The sequence below is a fragment of the Oncorhynchus mykiss genome, chromosome 2 (genome assembly GCF_013265735.2).
Source record: "Oncorhynchus mykiss isolate Arlee chromosome 2, USDA_OmykA_1.1, whole genome shotgun sequence".
In the NCBI taxonomy this organism is placed as follows: Eukaryota; Metazoa; Chordata; class Actinopteri; order Salmoniformes; family Salmonidae; genus Oncorhynchus; species Oncorhynchus mykiss.
Window position 1 is genome coordinate 35406743 of NC_048566.1, and position 25163 is coordinate 35431905.

Sequence of the window (25163 nt, forward strand, 5' to 3'; positions counted from 1 at the left end):
GTCAATGTTATTCAGTCACTACAAACTGCTTGACACTACAATGTAATGTTTTGCCTATATAAAGAAAGTGGTTTATGACAGATTTACCCAATGGGTATGAATCCATATTACAAGTAATACAACTGATACAGAATTGTGTTTTCCCTTAGTTTTCTTTGATTGATTCACCGAGAGAGAGGGAGAGAGCGAGAGAAAGAGGGAGGGAGTAGGAGAGAAGGCAGATGCCATAGGAACCAGCAAGTCCTCCTCTCCTATCTGCTGGGCATTTGAGTGCTTCACTGGGTGCATATCAACTGATGAGGTAAGAGCTATACTAAATGTATGGGACTTGTGTTCTTATGTTTGCTTTTAGCTTTAGATTACTAATCTCGATTTTATTGCAATTACGTTAATTGACTTTTATTGACTTTGATTACTATTGCTAATTGCATCAGTCTTTTCAGGGCTGTAATACCTAATGGTATTCTTGCGTAATCCTACTTTATTTGATAGTCGGCTGAAACGCTTCCATTGTATCCCATTGTGTTTGCCTTTAATACCTCACACTGTATTGCATGCTCTGTATCAGGGTACCATTACAATTCATTACGAGTTCACAAGGTATGGTTCGCGAGTTCAGCCTCGTGTCTCAAGTGTTTTAGCACATGGTTGTTGGCAGTCACGTTCATTCTTTGGTGACAGGATGAGTGTGGCACTGTGAGAGTGAGTTGGTGACCTTTTATAACATACGAGTTGTTTTCATGTGAAAGCTGTAGAGGTTTGGTACCAGTAAGGCTTTAGAAGCCTCGATATAGCAACGGAGCTTCTCTCCTCATCCGTGGTCTTTTTTTAAGGCTGAAAACAACATCATGACTCACACCAATTCATTAATGCTAAGGCGTGGACAGTATGTTGGCTTGGGTCTATTTGCAGCAGTGTAACAGAACATCTAGGATAGCTAGATGGGTATGAGTGCTGTTTCATATCCCAACAAAGTTTTGTTCTCTTATTCTGTTCTTATTCGAGAGGGTGGTCCCATTTTTGCTTTTAGATAATAAGATGAGGTGCCTCAGGAGAAGGGTCCATTGGGACAATCAGTTTAAATAAATACAATTCAGTTGATCTTGGCATTATATCTCAGTATAGTTGACTTAATTCCCAAGATAAAGCCAGAATTGGGTATGAGGCAAAGTGGGGCACAGATTGGGGAGCAAATGTGCCTTGGGGAGTAATTCCTCCGTTCCACAGGGACACAAGCCAGTAGTGACAGTGGGTGTACAACAGACACATCCAATAATCTAGTGACCTGATTCCTTTGGACCCAATAATGGCTGGAACAGATGGACGTAATGACAACATGTTCATTTCTATGTCATAATGTCATGAGACTTCAATGATGGCAGAATGTAGCAGAAGGTTCCAGACCTGGGTTCAAATACTATTTGAAATCTTTCAAATACTTTGAGTGTTTGCTCTAGCCTGCATAAAGTGCCAGATGGGGTTTGCATTGTTTTGATTATTCTATTGATCCATTAAACCAGGCAACTTCAATAAAGCATCAGATAAAGTATTTGATTTCAAACAGTATTTGAACCCAGGTCTGGAATGTACCAAGATAGCAAGCTAGTAGTGTCAGAAGATCATGAGAAATGTTAATCAATGAGAGAGAAAATAATGAGTTTACGGATCTTACAAAAAAAAGAAATGACCAGTGAGAGTAGTACCGTCAGAGCATTTGACTGTTGTACTGTTACAATCTCCATCCGACAGCCAGAAGAGGACCTGCCACCCTTCAGAGCCTGGTTCCTCTCTAGGTTTCTTCCTAGGTTCCTGCCTTTCTAGGGAGTTTTTCCTAGCCACCATGCTTCTACGTCTGCTGTTTGGGGTTTTAGGCTGGGTTTCTGTATAGCACTTTGTGACATCGGCTGATGTAAAAATGGCTTTATAAATACATTTGATTGATGTCTCTCTACTGACACCCTGTATGCGTACCAATAACTTAATTTTTTATTTATTTAACCTCTATTTAAGTAGGCAATTCTTATTTACAATGACAGCTTAATTGTAAAGACCTCCCGGCCAGACCCTCCCTTAACCCAGACGGCGCTGGGCCATTTGTGGTCCGCCCTATGGGACTTCCAACCCACGTCTTTGGTGACGCCTCGAGCACTGCTAGACTGCTGCTCCTCTTGGGAGGTCACAAATGACAACCATGCATCTCTCCTGTCCACCAAAGGTGGATGGGTAGGTGTGGATTCTTTCTCAGTGTGTGCTCTGCTCTCATCCTTTCTCCTTGGCCTGGCTATCTCTGTCCAGCAAGAGCCCAAACCCCCCCCAAAATCATACACTACAATAGGGGGATATTGTGTGTGTGTGTGTGTGTGTATGTGTGTGTGTGTGAGAGAGAGAGTAAGTGTGTCTTTGTGTATTTGGGGATGGTAGTGGGTGATGATGGTGGGGATGATGGTGAACTAGAAGAAGCAGAAGAAGAAACATGATTCACTTGAATGCTGCCATGACCAAACAATGGAAGACTAATGTGAGAAATCATAGAACAAGAAGGGCGATGGGTCGAATTAGCTAATGCCACCAGAAGAGAGAGAAATCCAACAAGAGAGAGAGAGAGGAGCAAGAGCAGAGAGAAAAGGGGATTGTTGTGATTAAAAGACAATTATCTGTGCACATCGACTTCCCAGTGTTGTGCGGTGTCAGGCTCGAGCTGTGCTGTTCTTTTCACCCAGCAGGGCCTGGGAGACAATGGCTACTGTGTCAGGACAGGAGGGGGTGGTAGCAGGGTGGGTTGAAGGGGTGGAGGAGTCTTGGGTGGAGAGAGGTTCAGTCAAGGGGTGCAGGGAGCAGCTCCCCTTACCATTGTGTTTTCATGCTCTATTTTCTAAGGCCTGAGCAATATAAACTGTATACGGAGTCTGAAAAGCATCAGGAACACCTGCTCTTTCTTTGACATAGACTGACCAGGTAAATCCAGGAGAAAGCTATGATCCCTTATTGATGTCACTTGTTAAATTCACTTAAATCAGTGTAGATGACGGAGACAGGTTAAAGAAGGATTTTTAAGCCTTGTCACATTGAGACACGTTTGTGTATGTGTGCCATTCAGAGGGTGAATGGGCAAAACAAAAAATGTAAGTGCCTTTGAACGGGGTACGGTAGTAAGTACCAGGCGCTGTGGTTTGTGTCAAGAACTGCAACGCTGCTGGGCTTTTCAACCTCAACAGTTTGTGTATATCAAGAATGGTCCACCACCCGCAGGACATCAGCCAACTTGACACAACTGTGGGAAGCATTGGAGTCAACATGGGCCAGCATCCCTGTGGAATGCTTTCGACACCTCGTAAAGTCCATTCTCCCATGAATTGAGGCTGTTCTGAAGGCAAAACTGTGTGCAACTCAATATTAGGAAGGTGTGCCTAATATTGTATACACTCAGTGTATATCTCAATATCATAATTAATATAATATTAATATTATTATCAGGATGTGGATATATGCCATGTGCGTATGATTGGTTTTCAGCATTTAACCATATTTAGACCTTTCCTCTGGCCCTCAAAACACTTGTGAATGTTCTCATACTGCAGTTACAGTCACTGTAGTCAATGGGTCATGTTCAGAGGGCTCATATCATCCGTCACATCGTTATTGTTATGATTGTTTTTACCGTGAAATAAATGTTTGTAAATATAATGAACAACAATATAAACGCAACAATGAAAAGCTCATGAAAAATGGAACCAACTTTACATGTTGCATTTATATTTTTGTTCAGTAAATATATTGCCTGACCTTCCTTTATAGTACATTTGAGTTGTCAACCTTCAATCTTGGACAAGGTCATAGAAAATAGGGCTGGAGGAAAGAATAGGGCCTCTTGAGAACTGTAAGGGAATTTTTGACAATGCGTTCTTGGTTTATGATCTGGTCACAAAGGAAGTGATGCAGTTTTAGGTCACATGCCCCTCACTGTGCCCTCAAAACCAGTTCAGTATGGTTCAGCCAAAGGAGAAGTTTAAGGACTTTCATTATTCTCAATATCCAGCCGTTTAGAAGATTGTGGTGGCAAATGTATTGGTCAAGCCCTCTATTGGTCAGGTTAGGTGGCAGCTACAAGTACCGTAGCTATAGTTCAAAAAGGTCTATAGATTACATATGGACATGAGTGGCATATACTATATTAGCCTCTGAGAGGTCTTCTACCACAAAACAACAACCATTTCCATACAATGACATTGCTATTTTAATTCCCATCTCTGTCTTAACCCTGTTTGTCCCCCTTCTCCGGCGTCCCTTCTTCCACCCCCTTTGGCGTAGTAGTGACCTCAAACAAGGACATTGCACTCCATCAATCCAAAACAAACGAATATGCTCGGACCCATCCAATGTTAAACTAATGGCCGTGTTGGATGGAAAGGGTCTTGGAGCTCAAAGCCTCACCCACATGTGTTGGGATGAGTGGGAACAGTGGAGGTCATTGTGGCCAGGGCGGTGCGGGGTGTGCATTTATGAATGGCTGGGCCTCGAGGCGAAGGCACAGAACAATGCTGGTACACTGAGGAGACTGATTTCCATATGGGAGAGAAGGAGGGAGGGCAGTTTATTCCTCCCCTCTTGATGGGGCATGGTACAGAGAGGGGCGAGAGGTCTCTTGATGGCAGCGTGAGCGGTGGCGTGATGGTTAGAGTATAGTAGTACATGTGCTTGTTGTTGGAGACAGGCTTGTTGGCACTGAGGCTAGAAGCCCAAGAGAGAAACGCCTGTGACACTCACCTGACTGCACAGGTGAGTAAAAGCTCTGAACAATGTCATTTTCATGGAGTTAGTTGGAGTTAATTGGTCCATGGAGATAGTTGGAGTCAGTTGGTCCATGGAGTTAGTTTGTTTCATGGCCATGATTATTTAATGAAAGCTATTGACTTGGTTGCTCAGTGCTTCTTGGCCTCTCTATGTGTCATACCTTTTGTTAGAGCTGTCTAGGTCAGTGGTTTTCAACCGGTGTGCAGAATTTTTTTGAGGGTGACCTGACCTGTGGAATGCACGTGGAATTTTGACTTGGGAGCACCAGTGCGCTCAGCTAATACATTGACAATACATTAATACAATATTGGCATTGGCACATGGTTACATCTCTGTCATTGTTTTTCAAGTCCAATGTGTTCAGGCCTCTCATCAAGAGAAAAGTCATTTGTATAATTTTACTTTGCCTGCAAGAACCATTAGCACAGGCAAGTCTGATTAGGCTGAGCTGTACCACAGCCTCTACCATAGAAACAAACCGACCATGGCTTTGTGTCCGTGGTTGAACCTTTTTAATGCAGAAAACTGCTCCTCTCTAGCGCAAACCGTTCACAACGAAATACCTATTTTACCTGAGCACATTTAATTGTTTTTCTGCAGTGGATTCTTGGACGCTCTTAAAGGGGTAGCCTACAGCCTACAAGTGATTCATAATGAGTAAGGAACTATGCAAACTATTTAAAACATTCTAATAAACCCTATTTAATCTATTTTTAAAAATTGTCACAGAAAATAGAAGATTTGTAGTATGGATCAGATTAGATGGAGGTCATTACCACTAAATAAATGAATAGGGGAATGTTAGGTTTTCTGTAGAAATGTTTATCACACGGAGGTGTGCCGCTGTTCATAAAAGTCTGGGAACCACTGGTCTAGGTGCTGACTTTGGATGAGTTATTACACCTGAACGACTCTTGCTTTTCTACAGTAATATTGAAGGTATGAGGAGCAGTGTCTGTATGATGGTTCAATGTGTCCTCATTAATACAGTGACACAGCAAATGTGTTGGATTTCAGTTGTTTTTCGTTTAATACTCAGCGGCATGACTTGAAATTGGTAAGACATTGAGAGTGAAACGAGAATGCGTCTTTTACCTTGTATTCTAAGGTGAGTGTGTAAGTGAAGTGGCAAATGAGCAAGTGAGGGATCTAGTGATTGAGTATTGTGTGAGTTTGTGTGTATCTGCATTTGTGTGTGTGTGTGTGTTTGCATTTGCGTGAGTAGGGGCTAGTGAAAGCCATGCAATAATCAAAGGACAGATTTTCCTCCAAGTACCACACAGAAATGAACAGTTCCTACTTTTACCAGAGCTTTTGCCAGTGTCTCACCACAATTACTTAGAATTCTGAAAGCAGATACAACAGCAGATGAAGATTCCAAATCTAAATTCGGACGGACTGTTTTGAGCTTATTGTGCCATAAGGTCCATGTGTCCTTTCTTTGGCTCTTCTCCTGCGTGACCGCTGATGCAAACAAAATACTTCATAGGAGTGAGGAACATGGTATTAACTGACACACTCCTTCAGTCTATATGTTGTACAAAAGGAAATACTAGTGTGGGAAGGGATTCGGACATTGGGAAGGTTTGGGATTCGGACATTGGGAAGGTTTGGGATTCGGACATTGGGAAGGTTCGGGGGAGAATTGAAAATGGCGATACGTATCTTTCCGCAGTAGGTCTTGGCCTCCTGCCTGTGGGGCTATGCAGGTGACTGCTCTGTTTGTCGCCCCCTACTGGGCAGGGCGGAAGAGAGAGCACTCTAATGAGCGAGGAGGCCTGTGGCTCACCATCTGCCCACTGTGCTGGGACTGCATTTGGCAGCACTTTACTGGATACTGGTCCAGAGACACACGGCTGCCAGGTAGAGGATACACACATTAGTAAACACACACACAAATGCACTCTTGAATGCATGCAGGTGCACAAACACACACACAAATGCACTCAGAAAATACACCCCCGCATGCAAATCAAATGAAATGTTATAATCAAATGAAATGCTTACTTACAAGCCCTTAACCAGCAATGCAGTTTTGCGAAAAAATACCTACAAAAAGAAGAAATAATAGTAACAAATAATTAAGAGCAGCAGTAAAATAACAATAATAAGGCTATATACAGGGGGTACCTGTACCGAGTCAATGTGCGGGGGGACCGGTTAGTCGAAGTAATTGAGGTAATATATACATGTAGGTAGAGTTATTAATGTGACCATGATTAGATAATAACAGAGAGTAGCAGCAGCATGGGGATGGGTTGGGGGGGGGGGCAATGCAAATAGTCTGGGTAGCCATTTAATTAGATGTTCAGTAGTCTTATGGCTTGGGGGTAGAAGCTGTTTATAGATGCCTCTTGGACCTATACTTGGTACCCCTTGCTGTGCGGTAGCAGAGAGAAAAATCTATGAGTAGGATGGTTGGAGTCTTTGACCATTTTTAGAGCCTTCCTCTGACACCGCCTGTTATAGAGGTCCTGGGAAACTTGTCCCCAATGATGTATTGGGCCGTACGCACACATACAGTACCAGTCAAAGGTTTGGACACACCTACTCATTCAAGGGTTTTTCTCTATTTTTTACTATTTTCTACATTGTAGAATAAAAGTGAAGACATCAAAACTATGAAATAACATGTGGAAATATTGTAGTAACCAAAAAAGTGTTAAACAAATCAAAATCTATTTTATATTTGAGATTCTTCAAAGTAGCCACCCTTTGCCTTGATGACAGCTTTGCACAATCTTGGCATTCTCTCCAACAGCTTCATGAGGAATGTTTTTTTCAACAGTCTTGAAGGAGCTCCCACATATGCTGAGCACTTGTCGGCTGCTTTTCCTTCACTCTGCGGTCCAACTCATCCCAAACCATCTCAAGGGGGTTGAGGTCAGAGGATTGTAGAGGCCAGGTCATCTGATGCAGCACTCCACCACTCTCCTTGGTCAAATAGCCCTTACACAGCCTGGAGGTGTGTTTTGTGTCATGTGTCATTGCCCTGTCCTTGAAAAAAAAATGATAGTCCCACCTAGCGCAAACCAGATGGGATGGAGTATTGCTGCAGAATGACGTCGTAGCCTTGCTGGTTAAGTGTGCCTTGAATTTTAAATAAATCACCTACTGTGTCACCATCAAAGCACCATCACACCTCCTCCTCCATGCTTCACGGGGGAAACCACACATGCGGAGATCATCTGTTCACCTACTCTGCATCTCACAAAGACACAGTGGTTGGAACCAAAAATCTCAAATTTGGACTCATCAGATTCAACAGATTTCCACCGGTCTAATGTCCATTGCTCGTGTTTCTTGTCCCAAACAAGTCTCTTCTTCTTGTTGGTGTCCTTTAGTAGTGGTTTCTTTGCAGCAATTCGACCATGAAGGCCTGATTCACACAGTCTCCTCTGAACAGTCTCTAATGAACCTATCCTCTGCAGCAGAGGTAACTCTGGGTCTTCCTTTCCTGTGGCGGTACTCATGAGTGTCAGTTTTATCATAGTGTTTGATGTTTTTTGCGACAGGTCTTGAAGAAACGTTCAAAGTTCATGAAAAGTTCAGATTGACTGACCTTCATGTCTTCAAGTAATGATTGACTGTTGTTTCTCTTTGCTTATTTGAGCTGTTCTTGCCATAATATGGACTTGGTCTTTTACCAAATAGGGCTATCTTCTGTATACCACCCCTACTTTGTCACAACACAACTGATTGGCTCAAATGCATTAAGAAGGAAAGAAATTCCACAAATGAACTTTTAACAAGACACACCTGTTAATTGAAATGCATTCCAGGAGACTACCTCATGAAGCTGGTTGAGAGAATGCCAAGAATGTGCAAAGCTGTCATCAAGGCAAAGGGTTGCTACTTTGAAGATTCTCAAATATGAAATAGATTTGGATTTGTTTAACACTTTTTTGGTTACTACATGATTCCATATGTGTTATTTCATCGTTTTGATTTCTTCACTATTATTTTACAATGTAGAAAATAGTAAAAATAAAGAAAAACCCTGGAATGAGTAGGTGTGTCCAAACTTTTGACTGGCACTGTACATGCACACACAGATACTGTACAGGCACTGTACATGTCACACCTACATTTTGTCATCATTTTACAGGTTGTAATTGTGGCCTTATAAGCAGTACTCTACCTCACACAGACTGTGTCATGTGGAGTGACGGTGGAGGGGTGGGCTTCTCACAGGCAGCTCTGAGTGCTGTGTGTGTGGGAGGGGGGAGCGGGTGTGCTTTAAGACCATCTGCTCCTTGGAGTATTTTAGTGGGGGCCAGAGCTTGTGGACCAGTGCGCGTCACAGGCGAACAGCAACGCAAGCTGTGAGCTGGCCTGTTCCGGAAAATTCCTCCAGTTTCTGCCTCACAATGGGCAGTGTTCCGCATACAGTGTTTCCTTTATTCATATGAGCCACCAGCAAGCTTCACATACATACAGTATATGATATTAAGAATACAAATTATCTTGGCTGAGCTGGCTCCTTCTCTTGAGGACAGTGGGGCCATTTGTTATTGGTTGATCATTTGGAATATGGAATATGAGTCATGGTAATATGGCAAGGTGTCATGGCCTGTTTCGGCCTGACTGATTCTGTGTCGCTAGTCTCATTGTTGCACTAGACGTCATGAACATAGTGCACACTGCATATGGCCTAGTGTAGGCTATGATTTTTATCTTTGAAGAATAATTGTTAGAATGAAATTATAGGGCTAAGGATGCCTGTGATTATTCTGCCTATTTACTACTGTGTTGGCGCTGGGATAATACAGCCCCCACAGGCTATGTGAAACTCTATGAAGAACAGGAGGAGTGGTGGAGTGTACGCCTAGGGAGATTATCAACTGATAAAAAGTAAGCTGTCCTCCTCTCCTCCGTGACCCGGAAAACGATAAGTGGTGGAGGAGAGCATCAATTCGTTAGTTGGCGAATGAAGAAGTGTCCTCCTCTCCTAGATTATCTACTTCAGCAGAGGACGCACAAGAGCGTCCCAACGGCGCCCAGCACGGAAGGGTTTTAACGTCCGCCACACCCCCTTTGAATCAGCTGTTGTTTTCTCGAAGGAGAAAAGCATGCACACTTTTAAAAATGATAAACTACTTATCCTTTAACCTTTAAAATGTCTTGCACAACTAGCTACCTTTGTTTGTTTTTTAAATCACTTTACACATTTATTTGGGGATTCCACCCCTAGAAACGTCATTTGCCTGATGACGCGCAAGTGGAAAAGGGGAGTGTCATTTCATACAAGCACATTTGTTTCCAGATTCCCTGAACAGAGGAGAGGATGCAGGAGGCGAGCAAAACCAATTGAAACTCTCCCATAGACTCCTAAAGGGGAATTTGTGTTGCAGTCATTTTTACAATGTGAATGTTCCAAGAGTGAAGGTCCACACTAAGGTCATTTAGTGTGGATGACCTTAGTGTGTACATTTCACCTAAGTATTTATCACAATACAGACCTGTGACCTCTAGCAGTGTAATGTTGTTATTACTGTATAACACACAGAAACCAACAATCATGAGTAAGAAACAACTTTATAAAAATATTTCATCAATGTGTTATTTTTGTCTCTATACCATTAACTAAAGTATAGCAGTTTGGAAATGTTGCTGTGCCAACATTGCTAACAATGGCAATGCGATAGTGGTCAGATTAGCAGATGAACATGCATAAAGTTGTGCCAAATTTTTGAGAATGACACAAATATTAATTTTCATAAAGTCTGTTACCTCATTTTGTACGATGACAATTTGCATATACTCCAGAATGTTATGAAGAGTGATCAGATGAATTGCAATTAATTGCAAAGTCCCTCTTTGCGATGCAAATGAACTGAATCCCCCAAAAACATTTCCACTGCATTTCAGCCCTGCCACCAAAGGACCAGCTGACATCATGTCAGTGATTCTCTCGTTAACACAGGTGTGAGTGTTGACGAGGACAAGGCTGGAGATCACTCTGTCATGCTGATTGAGTTCGAATAACAGACTGGAAGTTTCAAAAGGAGGGTGGTGCTTAGAATCATTGTTATTCCTCTGTCAACCATGGTTACCTGCAAGGAAACAAGTGCCGTCATCATTGCTTTGCACAAAAAGGGCTTCACAGGCAAGGATATTGCTGCCAGTAAGACTGCACCTAAATCAACCATTTATCGGATCATCAAGAAATTCAAGGAGAACGGTTCAATTGTTGTGAAGAAGGCTTCAGGGCGTCCAAGAAAGTCCAGCAAGCGCCAGGACCGTCTCCTAAAGTTGATTCAGTTGTGGGATTGGTGCACCACCAGTACAGAGCTTGCTCAGGAAGTGCATCTGCACGCACAGTGAGACAAAGACTTTTGGAGGATGGCCTGGTGTCAAGAAGGGCAGCAAAGAAGCCACTTCTCTCCAGGAAAAACATCAGGGACATTCTGCAAAAGGTACAGGGATTGGACTGCTGAGGACTGGGGTAAAGTCATTTTCTCTAATGAATCCGATTGTTTGGGGCATCCGGAAAAAAGCTTTTCTGGAGAAGACAAGGTGAACGCTACCGTCAGTCCTGTGTCATGCCAAAAGCAAAGCATCCTGAGACCATTTATGTGTGGGGTAGCTTCTCAGCCAAAGGAGTGGGCTCACTCACAATTTTGCCTAAGAACACAGCCATAAATAACGAATGGTACCAACAGAGCACCTTCTCCCAACCATCCAGGAACAGTTTGATGACGAACAATGCCTTTTTCAGCATGATGGAGCACCTTGCCATAAGGCAAAAGTGATAACTAATTGGCTCGGGGAACAAAACATTGATATTTTGGGTCCATGGCCAGGAAACTCCCCAGACCTTAATCCCATTGAGAATTTGTGGTCAATCCTCAAGAGGCGGATGGACAAACAAAACCCCACAAATTCTGACAAACTCCAAGCAATGATTACGCAAGAATGGGCTGCCATCAGTCAGGCCAGAAGTTAATTGACAGCATGCCAACGCGGATTGCAGAGGTCTTGAAAAAGAAGGGTCAACACTGCAAATATTGACTCTTTGCATCAGCTTCATGTAATTGTCAATAAAAGCCTTTGACATTTATGAAATGCTTGTAATTATACTTCAGTATTCCATAGTAACATCTGACAAAAATATCTAAAGACACTGAAGCAGCAAACTTTGTGGAAATGAACATTTGTGTCTTTCTCAAAACTTTTGGCCACGACTGTAAGCTCTAAGCTCTGTAAATGTTTGAAATGACTTAGGAGGAAACCTCCCCCAAGTGGACACGTACATACACACACAGGCACACACACACACACAATGACCATGGCGCAGGGAAACACTGCTTTGTCCCAACGACAGCGAGTGGAGGAGGATGAGGGGATGGGGGAAGGAGAGAGGAGGAGGCGGAGAGGAAGGTCACATAGCTGTTGTGTCGCCGTAAGGGCCACAGTGCGAAGTGTGTTGGCACGCCGTGTGCCTCATGTGTGTAGGGGTCTGTGGCATGCTGCACATTCATTTGTACAGGCTCCAGTCTGTGAATGAGGTATTCACTCTGACTCTACCAACCTTCCGCCACCCAGGCCTACTCAGCCCATCCTCAAGTGCGTTTGTGTAGGGATTCCCTTGAAAGCATCCATGGCTTGGTGGATGTAATCATTTGGCCTATGGCTTAATGGCTCTTGGAGACAGTGACTCACGCCACTTAAACTGTAACAACCGCTCCACTATGAAATAGAAGTATTCTTTGTTGCGTTGATATGTAGGGGGTCCTTCTAGTTGCTTGCTGGACCCTGTTGTCATCCCACATCCACAAACATAGCTTATGCAGGAAAATATTTGGTGTGTGTGTGTGTGTGGTCCAACGGAATGCTCAAAACATTTTACAACACCAAATGTCTTATTTTTTTGGGGTAATAAAATAAGAACCATTGTTGTTCGTATCTAGATCAGAATCCCAGGTTTGCATCTTTTGGCTTAGTTTTTAAAATATTTACTCATTTTGTTTGCAAACGGTAGTCAACGTGGGCACCGTACAATAACTAAAGCCTCTAACTGTGGGGATGTATGATTCCAATGGAACTGTTTGGAAATGGAGAACATTCTCATCTGTATGGGTATAAACCCAGTCATACTTATCTAGTCACACTCACTAGTCATAGTGATATTATGGCTACACTTACATTCACCCCGAGGTCACTGGCTCTTTGTGGATACAGTAGGTCCTAGCAGGGAAGTTATCTAATGCTAGCAGGGTTGATTTGACCTGGTTGTGAGAGTCAAAAGCCTGGTCCATGGTCTGAGACAGAGAGACGGGCAATAGCAGAGAGGGCGATAGAGGAGAGGAATGCGTGTAGTGGGCCTAGAAAAAGGCAGAGAAATGTTTGAATTCACATTCAAAACTACCCACCACACACATTCACCACAGCCTGCAGCTCACACAGTCTCTCTTTCCCTCTTTCCATCTCTCTCTCTGCCACTGTCCCTCTTTCTCTCCTCGTCCCCTGTCCTAGAATCCATAGAACCCGACAGACAGGATTTTTCCACCTGTGGAGACCCACAAGGGAAGCACACGCTCGGGGAGAACGTAGAACCGACAGAACCCGAGGGAAGGAACCGAGAGGGAGCCGGAGCCTGGTGCTGAAGCTGGTATGAGGCAAGTGGTCTGTGGCTGGTCTCTGTGCTGGCCGTTTGTCTGCCAATCAATGGCTCTCGTTGTTGTTGCTGGTGGTGTCAGTGCCCTGCTCTCCGGGCTATTATGTTCCTCCTGACATGGCTGATGTGTTGACTCTCAGCTCAGACACAGTCCCTCTCTTGGGGTTTTGTCTAATGCAGATGGTACAGCTTGACGCAATGTTTTTAAAATGTTTTAATGGCATTGGCTATGATTGCCATAACCTAGAGCCTCATGGTTTGGTTGAAAGGGGTCCAAGTCAACTTTATAAGTGATCTGTATGTGGACTGTACATTTTACTTTGGATTTCAAATGTGTGTGTGTGTGTATAAGTGTTATGACACTATTTGGAAATACGCATGAGCATGCTGTTTGTGTGCGTACAATCGCTTGTTCGAGAACGGGATGTTCGTGTCCCTCAGCCCAGAATACCCTCTCCTTGTTGTTGCCAAACTGCATAAAACCAACAGAATTTGCCCTTATTTTCCGTAGGAACACAGCTTATCAGCCTATAGACTGTCTGGGGACGTAGTGATGTGTTAATCATGGAGCTCTCCAACACAATCCACTCTTAGGCCCACCATCTGCAGCCACCGGCTGCTCGGAGGGAGGCTAAAGACAAGTCCTTGCCTCCATAGCATCATGGATGACATACAGGGGGAGACACAGACTGGTAGATACAGAGTAAAGGGTCCAAACAACCAACGGACCAAATGATGATGGTTGACGCCATGATGTCATGTAGTGGATAAGGGCCTAGGGACTAGGGTATTGAGTCATTGTTCTGAACAGGGCCCAACAGTGACTGTCTGTCGAAGACCTGGGACTTACGTATGAATAGCCTAATGAGTGACTTTACAGGCACTCACACCATGCCGTCTGAGTGAGAGCGCGACAGAGAAAGAGAAAGTGTGCGTCACCATGTCTATGTGCCAGTGCCTGTGAAGAACCCGAAGAGTCCGTCTCAGGCAGCAGGGCTGATGACATCGCCTGATGCTCATGTCAATTGTTGTGTGTGTTTTTTTTTTTTTTTTTTTTTTTACAGAGAAGATAAGGGAGAGGGCTGTTGAGGTGTCTGGGTGTGATTGGGCGCCCTCTAGTGAACATTATTACTACTGCTACCACCAAGCTGAGGAATCAGACATTTTCTGTCTTGGCTACTTTTCGCCCATTGAGCAATTCAAGGTAATAGTCAGTAATGTCTACTGTCTTTTTACACACAATCATATTGACTTTTGCCATTGTTACCTGAGATAAAAGCAACATAGGCTAATTATAATATTTTTTAAAAAATGTATCATTTAACCATTGCATTTACATGTCACCACTACTGACATTAGTTATATGTCACTATATTGGCATATTCAAAATATATCACTTAGCATTGGGCTCCATTGGTCCAGAACAGAATGGTAAAGGTTGAAGTTGTGGCTGCGTAATTGAGGTCCGATGTCTGTTGCAGAGGTCTCCGGTTCAGGGTTAAATAGACACCATGTGGTGTTTGGAGCTGCTTCTGCCAGTGTTGCTAATCATCAAAGGTAAAACTTTTATGTTTCTCATTCCCTATTCAGTGTGAATAACTACTCGATTACACCACAACTCAGACTGGGGAAATTCATTTCAAGACTACAAATGTAATACCAGAAACGAAGTAATCCAGAAACAGTTAAAGTCGAAGTTTACATACAGTTGAAGTCTGAAGTTTACATACACCTTAGCCAAATGCATTTAAACTCAGTCTTTCACAATTCCTGACATTCAATCCTAGTAAAAATTCCCTGTCTTAGGTCAGTTAGGATCACCACTTTATTTTAAGAATGTGAAATGTCAGAATAAAAGCAGAGAGAATGATTTATTTCAGCTTTTATTTCTTTCATCACATTCCCAGTGGGTCAGAAGTTTACATACACTCAATTACTATTTGGTAGCATCGCCTTACTAACTTGTGTCAAACATTTAGGGTAGCCTGCCACAAGCTTCTTACAGTAAGTTGGGTGAATTTTGGCCCATTCCTCCTGACAGAGCTGGTGCAACTGAGTCAGGTTTGTAGACCTCCTTGCTCGCACATGCTTTTTCAGTTCTGCCCACACATTTTCTATAGGATTGAGGTCAGGGCTTTGTGATGGCCACTCCAATACCTTGACTTTGTTGTCCTTAAGCCATTTTGCCACAACTTTGAAGTATGCTTGGGGTCACTGTCCATTTGGAAGACCCATTTGCAACCAAGCTTTAACTTCCTGACTGATGGTTTTACTGCATTGACCCAGTTGACTTTTAGAGTGTGTCAAACTTACAGCAAACAACACTAAAACAAACGGGTACAGAGTAGATACAGGTTCCAACTGTCACACATGGCAGCAGGAAATCAGCCTAATGTTCCAGTGCTTTCTGATGGCTGGCGCCCAACTTGACTCAACCTTGTCCCTATCACTTAAACAGTGGTGCCAGTGGTGCCATATGCTTCCTCCACATAGGGTCTCTGCTCTTACCATCTCAACCAGGGAGAACATCATGATATCATCCTTTGTTTTCTCTCCCTTTGTTCTCTCTGTTCATCTTTTCTCAGTGATTCCATTTGAAACTGTAGATGTATTGTAGATTGACGGGTCATTGATACAGTATATAATTTCGCTCTCAATATTTCCATTTCCAATCTTTGTCCCATATCCCTCCTGCCCTCCCTCAGATGTCAGTGGCCAGTGGAATGTATGGATACCCAGGGACATCTCGGCCATGACCAACTCCTGCGTGGTCATCCCCTGCACATTCATGTACCCGTCCGGTATCCGGCCACACCGCGGTACCCACGGCATCTGGTACTTTGGTCAGCCCTACCCCCAGCTCTTCCCACCTGTGGTGATCAAGACGCGCACAGACATCGTACATGAAAGTTACAAAGGGCGTACCAAGCTCATTGGGGACCTGCAACAAAGGAACTGCACCCTGCTCATCAGTAATATAGGTACAGAGCACTCAGGGAGGTACTACTTCCGTGCCGACCTGGGCGGTGCCAACATCTACACCTACCCAGATTTCTCTGAGCTCAAGGTGCTGGGTAAGCCTGCTGAGAGGTTATGTTTACAATTGTTTACAATTGAATGTGTCACATTTATGGGCTGGATTGCCCTCGCCTCGTACCATATCTGTTTGTGCTGTCTTTCCAACGACTGTGGACACTGTTTGGCATGACAATGACAGTAGGAGTTGGCAAGCCCAAATATATCTGGGACAAGGCTAGGATTGTCCTAGCTGGGATTATAATTATTATAGTTTTAATGAGAATTGGTAAATATTGTGAAATGGTGAATCTTCACTCATTCGCTTATATCCTCTCTGTCCCCCAGACCAGCCCAACATTGACATCCCTGAGGAGATAGTCGCTGACGAGAATCTGGAGTTGACGTGCTATGCTCCAGACAATTGTCCAGAGAATAGCCCAGAGATCCAATGGATGTACACAGACTACCTGCCTGAACCTGAGTATACCTCAGACTACGTGGAAGAGAGCAACACAGCCGTGCTGTCCAGCACGCTCATCTTCACCCCCAGGCCCATACACAATGGTCAGCTGCTGGGCTGCAGAGTCTACTACCCCAACACCACCCTGGTCTATGAGAGACTCATATCTCTGGATGTCAAGTGTAAGTGACCAACTGACTGTTGTCACCGAACCTGTAGCTTTGAATCCTCAAATTCTGTGAGAAGCGTGTCATTGGGACACAACAGGGGACACATTATGTAATGTGGGGGATTATATTAATATAGAAAAACGAATCTTGCCGACTACGCCAAATGTAAATTAGCAGTGTTACACATATTTCTGATATACACATTGTAGAATCATTGTCAATATCTACAGTCATCCAATATTCTACATCTAAAGTAGAAGGATAGTAACTTCATTTAGAAATATATTGCATGATTGTGACATGGTATGCATTGGGTATGTTAGCCTGGCATCCAACCCTATTTTTCTACATTTCACCTTTTGTTTTTCTTTGAAACAATGATGAGTGCAGTGTTAGGTCGGGTTTAAGCAGGTTATACACTTGTCACTTTTAATAGTCTAACCCCACCTTCCCCTTCCTCTCACCCCAGATGCCCCTCGCTCGGTGATGGTGAACGTGTCTGTGGAGGTGATGGAGGGCAGCTCGGTAACACTGCACTGCGAGGTGGACAGTAACCCTCCTCCCAGGATCTCCTGGCTGTTTGGGGACCAGGAGCTGCTGTGGGACACGGCTTCCAACGCCTCGCTCTCCCTGGAGGACTTAACCCCCTCTCAGGAGGGCATCTACACTTGCGTGGGGGATAATGGCTATGGCGCCATGAACACATCCATGTACCTGGCTGTCTTGTGTAAGTGTCATTGTGCAACATGGTGTTTCTGTAATAATCAAAAATAGTTACATTTAACCATTGTAGTTATACAGTATGTCAACCAAGCTGACATTTTAGTTTATGTAATTTGCAGTGACATATGTGACCGACCGACTTGGTTCGGTCTTATTTAGTCAAATTTAAAATGGTGTTTTTTACATTGGATAAAAGTAAAGACTCGGAGCTAGAAAATAGTATATCACACACTGCAGTTGAGGAACAATGGGAAAGTCATTCTGCTTTAAAAGTTGATAAACTTATAACCTCACTTCTAAGAAAATAACACTTGAATGTTTTGGTAGACCTACTGGAGAGCTCTTCTTTGTCTACACCCATTAAGCATTGTTCACACCCTCTTAAGACATAGCCCCACCCATCTCTTTAAGGATTCACACGTGAGGCAAGATTTCAAGACTAAACGCTGGTCTATCAACATATCTGTAAACAGTTATCAATTAATTATTACAGGAAAATAAACTCACAACAAGATCATTATTTACAAGTTAACGGTTCGCTAATTACAGAAAATAGCTTACGGTTGTGAGTGTAAAAGCATAGCATTCTACCAGATAATTTTAGAACTTGGACACTGTCTCGTTGGTCTAACGTTATATCGGACTATGGTGCAGTTCATGCTGTTCTTCACATTACAGTCTCTGGTAAACACACACTATATCAAATAAAATCAAAGTTTATTTGTCACATGCACAAATAATGCACAAATAAACTGTACAGGGAAATGGTTACTTGCATAGTGGAGTATTTTGTTTAGACATGTAGATAACTAACTAGCTAGCTAAACAATTAAACATTATCCCAACTCGTAGCATTAGTACCCTGCATGAATCTACAGGTAGCTAAACTAGAAAATGGCTCTGAGATACGAATAATATTACTACACAGCTAACAGTACGCTTTAACTTGCAATGAAAATGACTTCCTGACAAAATTAGAAATGTATAATATCTGAAAATGTAGCTAGCTATACTCTCTTACCTGTATACAGTACATGGATGAACGCTTCTCCCTCTCTGTCACGGATGACATGGTTGCCCTTAGTTTTGAAGATGTAATCCAGAGACAGGTGTTTTACACAACAGACTGTTTTCTTTTCGACTCCCTCCGCATTTGCTATCAAACGCCTAAATTTTCTCCATCTCCTTAGCTATCATACTCTGCTTCCACCGGGAATTACACTGATTTCAAAACTCGGTCCTCCAGAAAGTGTAAAACTATCTTTCCAAAACAAATCTGCTTAAGAAAAGATTACCTAGACATACTGAGCAGCTCAATATAGACAGAAGCACGCTACATGGCAGATAAATCCGAACTCATCTCTCAGCCTGTCCGGCCCATCCATTATCTCAACCAATCATGGCTAGTGGGAAGGTTCCTGACTTTTTCCGTGGCTAAACCAACTAGGCTCGTAATTTAACAATTCTATTCATATTTACAGATGGCATACACGTTTGTTATTAAGGCACATGAAAGTTCACATGATCAAGAAGGCATTTCTGCACCAAAACTTATTTTGATTAAAACATTTTTATGTTTGCAGTCAAATGCCTCTCCTGTGAAGTAGTGATGCGCAATATATATAACGATGTATTAGTCATGTGATAAACCTGGCCCATAGCTTCTTGCTCTTGTTTATACACAGTAAAACATTTTAACTCCTTTCATATAACTCTACCTTTCATCCCCTCTCTATCCTCCCTGCAGACCCTCCCAGTGAGCCAGTGGTAAACAGCTCCCTGACCGTTTTGGAAGGTTCCTCCATCTCCCTGCAATGTAGCACCCAAGGCAATCCCGCACCCACCCTCACCTGGCTGAAGGACGGGGAGCTGGTGGGCACCATCACTGCCGAGGAGGTGTCTGTGCTGGAGCTTCTGGAGCTCACCCCTCAGGGAGACGGACAGTACCGCTGCCTGGCAGAGAACGAACACGGACGAGCCAGCAGCTCCCTAAACATCACTGTGGAATGTGAGTGGGTCATCATGTCATGTGGTATCATAACATATCATATCGTATTGTACCACCTACATTACACCACGCTACACCATGCCATCCCACTCTACATGTCAGTCATATCCTTACCTCCACCCTCTCTTCAGACGCCCCTGTCCTTCTGGAAGAGTCCAAGTGCACAGTGGTGAGGGAGGGAGTCCAGTGTGTTTGCATGGCTACGGGTAACCCTGAGCCCATCATCGAGTTCTACCTCCCCGACAAGAACATCACCATCAACGACACGGACGGCCGCTACAACTACTACACGCACACGGACGGCCACACGTCCACGGGCATGATAAAACTACGGGAGAAGGGCGAGCGCCTGGGCAACGGTGCTGTCAATGTGCACTGCAGCATTAGCAACATATACGGGTCGGAGAGCTTTCATCTGGAGTTACAGCAGGAGAGTGAGTACACAAGTTCAGGTTTATGGTTAAACACAGAAACAAACGCATACAATTAAAATGCTACACGTTGTATAGCCAAGCATACATGAGAGATTGAACTGAAATCAGAAGTGTAGTACCTTTTATATGATATCTAGATTGACTGTATAAGTAAGAGCATAAACTGGCTACCCCATTGGCTTGATATGGCAATGGCATTATCTTGAATGTAAATACGTTATAGTACCAGGACCTAGCTAAACAATATTTTATGTTTCTATATTGTCTTCAATATGATGTTCTTGTCCGATGTTAGAGAAGTACATGATGGCAGTGATTGTTGGCACCATCGGTGGAGTGGCTGTCATCGCCTTCATCATCGCAGCAGTGAGATATGTGGGCCATAACAACAAGAAGTGAGTATCCACCCTTCACTAACTGTGACAGGGGTCGATGCGAGTTACAGGTACAGGTCATTTCCTGTTTGAATCGACGATAAGGAAACACTTCAGCCTCGCCATCCATTCTAAAACACCTCTGTGTATTCATGAGTGAATGATTGATCGATGAACGGACTTGAGAATCATTAGTCATAAGTTATGCTAACGCCAGAGCGAGTTCAATTAATTTGCCATCCCTAGTCCCATTTCTGGAATCCTCTGAGATGGAGATCCAAAATGGCTGCCTGGTGGATTGGGTTAGCAAGCCAGACTAACCGTAGCCTATAGTTTGCAGGCTCAATTCCCTGCTTTGTACCCTTGACCTGCTATGCTAAAAATACAGCCACGGTAGCCTACTTAACTAAGGTGCTTCAGCATTATACCAATACATCACATTCCGACAAAAGCTTTTACTGAAAGTCGCTCCAAGAGAGGGTGTCAGCTCAACCGCAACTAAACCCATGAACCAATAACCACAACCATGAACGTCGACCACAACCATGAACCATGGGCCTGTAGATTATTAGCTGCGTTGGGAAGCAGGCCCTTGTTTTAAAATGGATGCCCAGGCTTGGAGTGTCGCCCTGAGTTAGTTAGTGGCCATGAGACCGAGTCTGATCTTGTGACTCCACCCCCCAGAGAGAATGGCAACCCTGGGCAGGACCTGGTCTCTAAACTGGAGAACCCAGCGTTGTACTACAGCACAGTCAAGAAGGACAAACAATGTCTGAGGAAGAAAGTGGTGAGACATGTTGATGGTGATGACTATAATGATGATAATGACCATTCTCAGATCTGTCTTGAACGTGAGAATGATAGCTTACCCGTTGCTGATACTGAAACTATACTATACCCATTCAATTCATGTCCTATTTTTGATGTAAAGTAAGGTTCATTCTGTTGAGATATTCATAAATAATCAAAAACCTATATGACCTCTTATGTTAAAGAGAAAATGTAAACTTCCCCAGCCAACTACTGGCCTAGCCTGAGAATCCCAGTACCACTATAGCTATCTATCACAGTACCACTGGTGTAGCTGCCACCATAGCCTTTCCAGACATCTGTTTTCTGCTTCATCGCTTCTCTGCGTTCTTCTGTCTCTGTTTTCTCTTCCCTTACTCTTGCACAGCTTAAGACAGAGCTTCTGGGCTCAAAGTTTAACTCCATTCTAGAGGAGAGCACGGTAAGGTTCCTAAACAACCCAGTCCCAATCCCAACTCCAAGTCTCAGTGGTAGACAGCATCCCTCACACATCACAGACAGCAAAATTATGCGATGGCCCAAATTTGGCTCTAGTCTACAATATCACGACTTACCATTTTACCCAGTTAACCACTTGGTGTTACGGTCCTGAAGTGGATCTGTAGCATGAAATGTCCAGACCTTGCCTGGCAATGTGGCCCACATTCAGACCAAAAGTAACTATGGGAAGTTGTTAGGGCCACATAACTCAAGCCAGAGATGGCCCATAAGCAAAGTGCCAACCCTCCCCCAGTTCGCATCTCATACATTTGGACCAGATCTGGGCCATATGACTCATTGTGGTGCCAGAACTGAGCCACATTGTATGTGTCACAAAACAACCAGATCTGGCCCACAGTCGTCTGCTGCCTGAGATCAGCTTCCATGTGCTCTATTGCCTTTGATTTCCAGTACTACTGTTGCACGGCTGCCTCGATACTAACAGGATATGCTAAACCGCCTCAATCTCCTTGTTTTACGCCTCTGCTCACCAGTAACTACTAACCCTCCTTTCTCCTCTCTCAATGTCTGTCATGTTATCCCTTTATACTCTGAATGTTCTGAGGTGTCAATGGCATTGGTGGCACTGTGCTGATATAACCTGTGATTCTGAATGGGCCTTCTCTCTTTCCGTATCTTCAACAGGGAGAAGACGGGGATTATCAACCTGTGGGCTCTATGGCAGACCTGGAGAGGCAAGAGCTGAATTACGCCGCCCTGCAGTTTCTCGGGGGGCGCTCCAGGGATGGGGGGGCCTCAGGGAGGGGGGATGACGGCAGCGACTACACCGAGATCAAGGCCAAATGAATCGCGATCCTTCCCTGACCCATCGTCACCGCGGGACACAGTGGCAGCCATGTTGTCGCCCCCCTCCTCACGTCATTCGCCCCCTCTTCAAACGTCTTCCCCCCTCCCCCGTAGACTCCACCCCCAACCTTCACCGTCACACCAAGAACTCCCACCGTCTCCGCCCGTCCCTGAATCATCTCAAATGACGTCCCCGTTAGTCGACCCCCAAGCCTCCAAGGGGAACCCCAGTCACATCTCGCCACCCAGGACTGCTGGTAGCTACTTGCAGGGTCAGAACACGGCCCAGTGGACAATGTAAAAAGATCTTTGTATTATCAGCAGCTGTCGGTCTCCAGGCTCTTACTCTATTGTTCATAGTCAAACAATTCCCTCACAACAGGTGCAATGCGTTAGTTACTGTACTGTATCATCTAGATTCAATGTTGCTATTTCCATCTCTACACCATTAATTGTTGGCATTGCTTTTCTGGGGCTCCCCTTCTGTATGTCACCCTATATCATACTCATAGCTAGCCTGGTTAAACCAGATTGAACGCTGAGCTCACCAGTTTTCCTGTGAAACGCAGCGCAATCAGTTTGGATACCAGGCTAACTGTCTAGATCCATCCGTTATAGTTCTTCTCCACTGTGTCCGCTGCCAGTCGAAGTGTCAGGGAAAGGGGTGTGTTTTGTGCTTTTTCTTTTCTTATCTCTATTTCTGACCCTGGATCTGGAGGAAATGAGGGATCTCTTCTCTCTTCCTGATCCAGTGGTTGTCAACGCTGACCAGTGTTCAACAAACGTTAGGCCTGATACACATCCAATTGAAGCCTGTCATCTTCATCTCACATATTCTGTTCCAACATATAGTTCAATAGTGATGTGTGCTGTGACTCTGTGGCTTTTGATGATGATGAGAAATGAATATTTCTTTGATTTTATATAAAGAGAGAAAATTGATACTCTTACAGGTTTGTGGAGCCTCGAACACAAGGTTCTGCTCGTGCAAGAAGTGGCCTGAATATTTTTGTTTTTATGCATTATAAGCACTGATTGCATTGTGTTTTGCTCTTGTGGAAATATGCCGGGGTAACACAGAATGTTCTATTTATTCCGTTGCCCATGATTTAATTACTAGTATTTTTGGACGATGTTTTGCTAAGGGTAAGTGTTAACTTATCCTTAAATGGGAACCAATGGATTAGAATACATTTTTGGATCAATCTGGCATACATGACTCCACTGTAACACTCGCACAGCAGGACAAAATGTATCTCGTTGAGACAATGTGTGTGTGTGTGTATGTAAACAGTGCTGAAAGATCAGCGAACACTGATCACTGTGGGTGTTTCAAAAGATCACTTTACCTGAGACCGCTTCTCACAAAATGTCTACTTCAATGGTTGTGAAGTGTGAAATCGATGCCTAATCCTATAGGGTTGTATCAGAGGAGGCATTTGAGTGGCACAACATTGAAGTTGTTATACCAGTTGGTTGTGCTATTCAAACATACTTGATCAACTCATCTAATGTAATCTCCAAGCTCACTAATGGCAACACTAGATAACAATGACTGTTAATACAATATTAATAAGCTGCATATGGATGGGTAAAAGGATACCAGTATACATTATGTAAATAAATACCCTGCATGACTATTATGCTGTCAGCCATATGTGTAGATACACTACGGTATGTACATGCTCACTATTGCAACAATGGTTTACACAGGCAAGTCGGATACAGGTTCGGTAACACTTTAACTGACTTCTCTGTCATAAGGGTGACATAACGCTGTCATAACATAACACATGTCATTTTCGGTCATGAAAACTGATGTCAAAATACTGACAACCCTTTACACTGTCATGACACAAATGGGTATTTATGTAAATTAGTTGGCTAGCGGTATGCTAAGCCAATAACCTGACTGAAGCAAAGATTTGTGCCATGACGGTGTCAAGCTTATGTCAGCTGTCATGACTGTTTAATAACATATTTTATGTCATTGTTCTGACATGGTTAAGTCACTAGACCTAATGGCAGAGCGTTCAAGATGTGTTGCCCAACATTGAGACATGCCAATATGGACATCCGTTTAGTAACACTTACTGTCGTCAGTTCTCTTGAACGCCACATGGGGGGGTTTATTTCTTTCTAAACCTGGGAACAAAATGGAGAAGCGTTGTTCATGTCTTCTCTAATTTGTTTGTCACATAGTGTGTTGTAAAGCAGATTTGTACTTTCTTTACTTTGTGGTATTCATTATTATTATTGTGATGATTTTTTTTAAATATCTTTGACACAATAATTCCGATCAGAATTCTGCAATCCTTCTGCAAATTAGCACTGTTATTACTTAATGACAATAAGAGCTCTATGATGATGTTTGATCATTCTCTTTCTTTTACAAGTCTGTCCCGCCTCAAGCAAAGCCATCTTTCTTTGGGTCCAAACAACAAATAAATCAAGTAAACAACAGAGAA

The 25163-nt window shown here is 43.5% G+C and overlaps 1 protein-coding gene across 6 annotated transcripts; it reads left to right on the plus strand.

Moving 5' to 3' along the window:
- Positions 1-176: 176 nt before the first annotated feature.
- Positions 177-25163, plus strand: LOC110488530 (myelin-associated glycoprotein). 6 transcript variants are annotated; one of them, XM_021560764.2, is made up of 13 exons: positions 177-301; positions 13270-13412; positions 14476-14615; positions 14893-14968; positions 16117-16485; positions 16775-17071; positions 17529-17786; positions 19530-19790; positions 19922-20224; positions 20520-20619; positions 21283-21385; positions 21776-21829; positions 22534-22695. In XM_021560764.2, the coding sequence occupies exons 4-13, from the start codon at positions 14923-14925 to the stop codon at positions 22693-22695; spliced, it is 1953 nt and encodes a 650-aa protein (XP_021416439.1). In that variant the 5' UTR covers positions 177-301; positions 13270-13412; positions 14476-14615; positions 14893-14922. The 6 variants fall into 6 exon arrangements, with proteins under 6 accessions (XP_021416439.1, XP_021416446.1, XP_021416463.1 ...); XM_021560771.2 differs by lacking the exon at positions 177-301 and adding an exon at positions 4511-4776 and having other exon boundaries at positions 22534-25163; XM_021560788.2 differs by lacking the exon at positions 177-301 and adding an exon at positions 4511-4776 and having other exon boundaries at positions 13270-13405.